Below are 7,582 nucleotides of genomic sequence, written 5' to 3' on the forward strand. Positions count from 1 at the left end.
AACATAAATTAACTGTGGTTTATCACATCTTTGGAAAGCTGAGTTCATGGAAAAACATGGAACAGTGGTGAACCTTCCCAGGAGTGGCCGGCCGACCAAAATTACCCCAAGAGCGCAGCGACGACTCATCCAAGAGGTCACAAAAGACCCCAGAACAACATCCAAAGAACTGCAGGCCTCACTTGCCTCAATTAAGGTCAGTGTTCATGACTCCACCATAAGAAAGAGACTGGGCAAAAATGGCCTGCATGGCAGAGTTCCAAGACGAAACCCACTGCTGAGCAAAAAGAACATAAAGACTCGTCTGTTTTGCCAGAAAACATCTTGATGATCCCCAAGACTTTTGGGAAAATACTCTGTGGACTGATGAGACAAAAGTTGAACTTTTTGGAAGGTGTATGTCCCATTACATCTGGCGTAAAAGTAACACGGCATTTCAGAAAAGGAACATCATACCAACAGTAAAATATGGTGGTGGTAGTGTGATGGTCTGGGGCTGTTTTGCTGCTTCAGGACCTGGAAGACTTGCTGTGGTAAATGGAACCATGAATTCTGCTGTCTACCAACAAATCCTGAAGGAGAATGTCCGGCCATCTGTTCGTGACCTCAAGCTGAAGCGCACTTGGGTTCTGCAGCAGGACAACGATCCAAAACACACCAGCAAGTCCACCTCTGAATGGCTTAAGAAAAACAAAATGAAGACTTTGGAGTGGCCTTGTCAAAGTCCCGACCTGAATCCGATTGAGATGCTGTGGCATGACCTTAAAAAGGCGGTTCATGCTCGAAAACCCTCCAATGTGGCTGAATTACAACAATTCTGCAAAGATGAGTGGCCCAAAATTCCTCTACAGCGCTGTAAAAGACTCATTGCCAGGTATCGCAAACGCTTGATTGCAGTTGTTGCTGCTAAGGGTGGCCCAACCAGTTATTAGGTTTAGGGGGCAATCACTTTTTCACACAGGGCCATGTAGGTTTGGATTTTTTTTTCCCCTTAATAATAAAAACCTTCATTTAAAAACTGCATTTTGTGTTTACTTGTGTTATCTTTGTCTAATATTTAAATTTGTTTGATGATCTGAAACATTTAAGTGTGACAAACATGCAAAAAAATAAGAAATCAGGAAGGGGGCAAACACTTTTTCACACAACTGTATATATATTTTCCTAACAGGCTCAACATCAAAAGCAATATCCAACATGTCGGGCTTGCAGAAGCCCTAGCTTCGCTCACTCTCTAAGCTTGTAATCCTTTCTAAATGGCTGCTGTGTTGCTTCAGCTTGCAGTAAAGGACAAAGACAGTTTTGTCTTATTTCAGGGGAGCTTTAGCCAGACTCTCCTCGGTGAGGTGAATTAATTTTCTGCCTTTCCTTCTCAAGCCAGTCATTTCATGGTTATGCACCCATTAGGGCTAAAAGATGGGGATAATTTAAGTTGATCATTTAATTACAGCTGTATGGTTTTGGTTTTACAGCGGTTTTTTTGATGACACGATTTCGCATGGCATCATTTTGTTCACGCTTCCGCAACTCTTCCTCCTCTTTAACAACTGGTGATGTGTCAGCAAAGTTTCACAGCATGTTACAACAGTGTTTGACTTTTTTATCCCTTCCACTCAGTTCATCCGTACAGCATTTCTTCTTTGCACTGGCCATTTGACCATTTTCCATTGACTTCCATCTGCTCTTTCTCTTCCCTAATTCAAGTACGAGTCAGACGAGCTGGAGAAGAGTGTGTACCAAGATTACGACAGTGACAGCGATGTCCCTGAGGAGCTCAAGCAGGACTATGTTGACGAGCAGACGGGTGATGCCCCCATCAAGAGGTCAGTTCCAATTCAAACTGTTTTACGCCACTCCGAAGAACGCACAGCTCAGGGTATGACGTGTGAAGTTACGGTGGTCCATCAGATCTGCTCCTGGCTATTCTAAACTTATGAAAGTCAGTGAATGTACACAAAAAAGGAGTAACTCATGTTAATCACCGATGCAAAATAACATTATACAATGAACTTTTTTTAACACGGTTCTAAAAGGATGGGAAGTCGTGCATTCCGCCACTTTTTATGCATTTAGCGCTGATCATTTCCGCTCCCCTCTGCCTCACCCTGCTAAGTAGGCAGAAAGCTTGTGTAAAGCGTCTTGTCTTCCCATGAAAAATTCTCTTTCTTCCCACCTCCGCCTACGTGATTGGCGACTTTTGAAAGATGAATCGCTGTTTAACAAAAGCAGAGGCAATCGTGCTTCTCTGCACCGTGTGTAAAAATCATTCAGCTCATTTAAATGAGAGTTTTGAATGCAAAATTTTGTATTTGTTTTTTGTTTTATTATCAGGGTGCGTTTATTTCTAAGGATGATGTAATTCATGCAAACAATTACCTTCTTAACATGTTACAGCTGTAATTAATCATGTCGTCTTCGTTTTTGTGTTTTATAACCCTCCTTGTGCAGTTCATAATGTTTTTGTCTGCATGTGTATGCGATGGACTGAAATATTAAGAACCTGTGTGTGTACGTGTTTGTGCATATCTGAGAGCCGACACCAGATTTGCACAGGAAACTAAAATACTAACTACAATTACTTATTCAGTAGCTCCTCATTACAGAAGCACTGTTACAATAAGAGTTCCCTGTCATGTAATTCACAATGATTTATTAATGGTGTCTTAATGTTTGTGCTCAGTTCTCAGTCTCGTTATTTCACAGATCTGACAGGCCTGATATTCATGCTTAAACACTCTCACCACATTCGATTTCCTGTTCCTTATGTGTATTAACCTGGCGTTAGCCTATAGCCACTAAAATGCTAATTCCCCATTCTTATCAGCAGGAATCACTAATGGTTCATTATTGAATAGGTCGCACGGTCACATCTGGAAATTAGAAGGCCCGTGTAATGATTGCTGGCTAATATGGCTCGATGAGCAGTGTCAGGTTGTCTGCAGCTCCAGGATCACCGGTTCACGAACTCCACCGTTGTGGGTCCATCTGTGTCTCCTGCATTGTGTAATGGCTTCTGATTGATCAATTAGAAGAATCGGACCGGCACTGAGGTTTTTGAACCTGGCCGATCATTTCTGAGGATTAGTGATGTTAACATACAGTATATTACTGAGTCTCTCCTCTTCTCATGATTCTGCCCGACTCTCTCTCTCTCTCTCTCTCTCTCACCCCCCACACCCTGCACGCATCATCAGTGCGTCCCGAGAGACCATAAGAAGCAAGAAAAAGTCCGACTACAACCTGAATAAGACCAATGCACCAATTCTCACCAATACCACCCTCAATGTCATCCGGCTTGTCGGTGAGTCCTGAGCGCGCGCGCGCACACACACACACACACACACACACACACATACACACACATCCAGTACCACTTAGCCCTGCTTGAGAGCAGCACAGACGTAGCCGCAGTGGGCTTCCTCTCTAACCTGCTGAGATACAGTATCTATTAATTCACCAATAAAGCCAGCAGCTCTTTGCAATCAGTGCACTCTGCTGTTCTCTGCTTGCTATCTGTGTGACTGAGCTGCACTAATAATTATTATCCTTCAACCTGAGCTCTGACCTTTTTGTTTTCCAAAGAGGTATGTCGGAACCCTTCCTTTGGCAAAGCGTGTTTCTCGGTGGTGTGACCTTCATAATGTGATTTCCGTGTGTCAGAAAGGAATTAGACGAGGCAATTATCTTGGCCGTGTGGTTTGTACGGATGTAAAAGTCTTCTGCCATTTCATTCATTTAATAATTGAGGATGATACAGATTTTCTGTCATTCCAACAAAAACCAGATCCTCCTACCAGCTGTTTTCATTTGAAGTGTCCTCTTTGTTTCCTTCTTCGGTGCGTACTTCACAACGTCCCGGGACACACCGTACAGTACGAAATAGAATGTGTGTTCTCTTACTGGTGATATTGATTTACTGAGAGAAAAGCCTAAGTTTGAGTCCAAGCAATCACTACTAATTCAGTCTGTGCAGCTCTGTGATGGAGTTAGATTGCTCCCTGAGTTCAAGAGAAAGAGTGTGAGAGAATAGTGCTGCCTCAGTGGCAATACCAGCTAGATTGAGTTTATTTCTTCTTTCTTTCCCCCACCATTCATCAGTTCTGAGTCAATGGTAACCTTGTTAGACCCCTGTACCTCTGTACTTATTGCTTTTATTACCTTCCTGCTGAACTGAATCCTTGCCCTCGAGTGTATGCAAATGCAATGCGTTCCTGCTGAAGTTCTTCCCTAAGGGATGTAGCTCCACCATGATTAACTTCCTGTAGTTTAAGTCTTTTAATCTCCCACACGAAGCATTTCATTTATTATAAACGGATACCGGGTTAAAAACAACTCTTAAGCCTTAAATAAAACCCAATGTGTGTGTGTGTCCACTGCGATACACCCTGCTATGCAACCAGGAGCACATAAAGCTTGTCCAACAAACTCCTGCTAACTGTTTATTCACTGTCACCAACAGGGAAGTATATGCAGATGATGAACATTCTGAAGCCGATCGCCTTCGATGTCATCCACTGTGTGTCGCAGCTCTTCGACTACTACCTGTACGCCGTGTACACTTTCTTTGGACGCAATGACATGGTACGGTATTTTTCTTTTACACACTCATGTTGAATTAGTAAATCAACACATGGTATGTTTTAGAGTAATTCCACTCTAGATCTTGGAAGGATAAAAAAATAAAAAAGCCCAGCTCAACCACACCCAGCTGTGATGTAGCGGAGTGTTATAGTGCCGTGGTACATCGCTGCTTCACAGGACGCTCTAACTGAGCTACAACAAATAAAGAGTTTTCAAGTTACCACAAGTACAGGGGACTTTTTTTTTTTTTCCATTGCAATGCCTGCAGCTACAAAATATTACTTGTGCTGCATCAGTGGTACGGCGCTTTAAGAAAATTGCCTTCATCTATTTCCAAGGCTAGAATTTTTGAATTCTCATGTTTATTAGATAATATACGTACATAATCTTTCCGTCTTTTCGCTTTGCGCTCTGTCTCAGTACAAATTTAAGTTGAACGATAGTTTACAGTCGGCGGGCCCACTTCCCCTCGCTCCATGGAGAGACTATCGTGTCATTTGTAGTGCCTCGCAAAGAGAGAAAACGCCATTTGTGTCAGTATCACCCTCGGGGGAAGTGATAATGATGGCAACATAAATGACACTTCTGTCCCATCGAGGTGGAAGATGAAGAGGATGAACGCTCCGCGGGGGCCGCTCCACTGCACATTATTGATGTGTGTGTGTGCGTGTGCGTGTGTGTGTGTGTGTGTGTGTGCGTGTGTCTGTGTGTGCGTGTGCGTGTGCGTGTGCGTGTGCGTGTGTGTGTGTGTGTGCGTGTGTCTGTGTGTGTGTGTGCGCACCATGGGGAGATGAGGGAAGGTGACACACTGGTTGAGAATTGACAACTTGATCTGACCACTAACGGTTAAAGTACCGCATGTTGAGGGTGTCTCTGTCACATTCTCTCTGTCTCCATGCTTCTATTGACATCACTCTTTCTGTGTATTACTGTTTACTTTATCTTAAATTCTCTTTTCCTTCTTCACACATAGACTGGATGTCATTTTTTTTTTTTTTTACTGATCCTTCCCCCCTTCTTTTTTTTCATCCCAGTGTCCTGAATCTTACATGCTCTGCTCCTTTCACATGTCATCGTTCGTCTTCTGTTTTTTTTTTTTTTCCTCGCACTGTTCCCCTTCCAGTCTGCACCTCTCTGAAATTCTGACTCTTTTTTCCCCCGTGTACCTCTAGTCCTCATTAAATGTGATATCATGAACCGGCCCATTTCAATAATAGTCTTACTCAAAGAGGCACCTACAGTAAAATGCTAATGCCCCCCATGAATCTTTAAAAAGATTTCTGAAAATTGCTATGCACATATGCTGTTATTTTGACCTAGGCTTTGCTCACTTTATACCGCTGGAATCAAGATGGAGCAGCTTGACTCCCCCACTTGAAGAGTAATGGGTGACATTAATATTCAAAAAGGGTAAATACCCCATTCTCTGTGTATATTGACCCTGTCAAGTCAAGCTGCACCATTGAGTCCGTCACACACATGCTAAAGCTGCATTATGTGCCATGCTCACAGATTCTCCAATGCCATTAATAACCCGGCTTCTAAGTGCTCGGGGCTGAGAGAGGCAGAGTTATAAACTATTTTTGGAAATGTGATTAATGCTTCAGAATTATGGAAAGTTAGCCCCATTGGATTAACCTAAATTAAAACGGAGAGAAATGTGAGGTGAAAGATGGAGGAAAGATAAAGATGGAAGAATTTTTAGTGTGTTGCTCTGTTTGGCAGTATGATGGCAGAAAGAAGGGAGGAGAGAGGCTGGATACCAAAACAATGATGTAGGAATGATGTGTTGAGACAGAGCTGCCTAGAGAGAGAGAGAGAGAGAGAGAGAGAAAGAGCAGAGCAGAGCAGATCAGGAAAGTATCTGATGTTTGAATAGATGGCTTCTCTGAAAAATGAGCGATACTGCAAGAAACTGTCATTTTTCATTCTCGGCTCCTGCCTCCCACAGACGGTTCCTCCCGATGAATTATATGCATCTTGCATGCACATGTGCAAGAGAAAGTTTTTACACCATCACAGTCTCCTGTGACGCAGAATAAAATAAAATACCCCTTTCTATCTTCTTCAGAAAAAATGTTTGATCCTACATTCCCCATAATGCAACATAATTAGCATCTTTCATTGGACTCTCCCAGTGCCCACCTCTTTCACACCCCAAATCTCAAGTTTTCAACACAAGCCTTCTGTTAAAGATGCTGAGATAAACAAGATAACTCTGATGATGTCGTCAGAGTTATTTTTTTCAAACCTTGGAAAGCTTCCTGCAGAGACACAGCAGGAAGTTGTATCGTGAAGACACTATACAACTCTTCTCAGTGACGTTCTCCCACATCACCACACTGAAAGGGAGATTATTGAGCTGGAAGTATGTTTCAGTTTCAGAACAAGTACAAGATTAAAAATGTAATTTCATTTTAATGTGAGGCAACAATCAAGTGTTGATGTGTACACGAGTAATTTCACCAATTACTTCCATTAATGTAATTCTGTTTCTTTGTTTGTTTGTTGTTTTTTGTTAACGTGAGACTTTGCTTCTTGTTTTTCCTTTCTGCTGCCCATTCGTCATCCATAGCCTGTCCCAAGCCCGTCTCTGCCAACTCACGGTGGCAGAGACGCGGGCCCTGCCAGGGTGGTGGGCCCTGCTTGCTTGGTAAGAGTAGATCTCTGGAAGCATTAATGACTAACACACAAGGTTGTCTCCCCCCCTGCCTTGCGAGTCCAAAATGCTATAGTCAACACTTGTGGTGTGGTGGATTTGAAATGACATCAAACACATGTGAAAGTGATTTCAGTAGCATTTAGATGTTTGAGTTTGCTGTGCTTTCTCCCTCTCCACACTGAGATTGATTTTGACTTCTGCTCCTCCAGTTTACTGCTCCCTCTTTTGGATTAGACTTGGCTAGAAGCCGAAAGTAAAGATTCTCTTGTCTGCCACTACGTGAGATGAAAGCGTGTGTGTGTGTGTGTGTGTGTGTGTGTGTGTGTGTGTGTGTGTGTG

The 7,582-nt window shown here is 42.8% G+C and overlaps 1 protein-coding gene across 4 annotated transcripts in view; it reads left to right on the plus strand.

Annotated features, from left to right (window-relative positions):
- Positions 1–7,582, plus strand: part of vps50 (VPS50 subunit of EARP/GARPII complex) — an 85,585-nt gene that overhangs the window by 51,979 nt on the left and 26,024 nt on the right. For 2 of the 4 annotated variants that reach the window (XM_031854268.1, XM_031854266.1), the window contains 4 exons: positions 1,705–1,823; positions 3,195–3,301; positions 4,460–4,581; positions 7,157–7,234. In XM_031854268.1, the coding sequence (XP_031710128.1) occupies positions 1,705–1,823; positions 3,195–3,301; positions 4,460–4,581; positions 7,157–7,234 (426 nt within the window). The remainder of the gene's footprint in view (positions 1–1,704; positions 1,824–3,194; positions 3,302–4,459; positions 4,582–7,156; positions 7,235–7,582) is intronic. The other 2 variants (XM_031854269.1, XM_031854267.1) reach the window with 1 other exon arrangement.

This window comes from Anarrhichthys ocellatus, unplaced genomic scaffold (genome assembly GCF_004355925.1).
Source record: "Anarrhichthys ocellatus isolate YVR2014 unplaced genomic scaffold, GSC_Weel_1.0 scaffold14, whole genome shotgun sequence".
NCBI classification, from domain to species: domain Eukaryota; kingdom Metazoa; phylum Chordata; class Actinopteri; order Perciformes; family Anarhichadidae; genus Anarrhichthys; species Anarrhichthys ocellatus.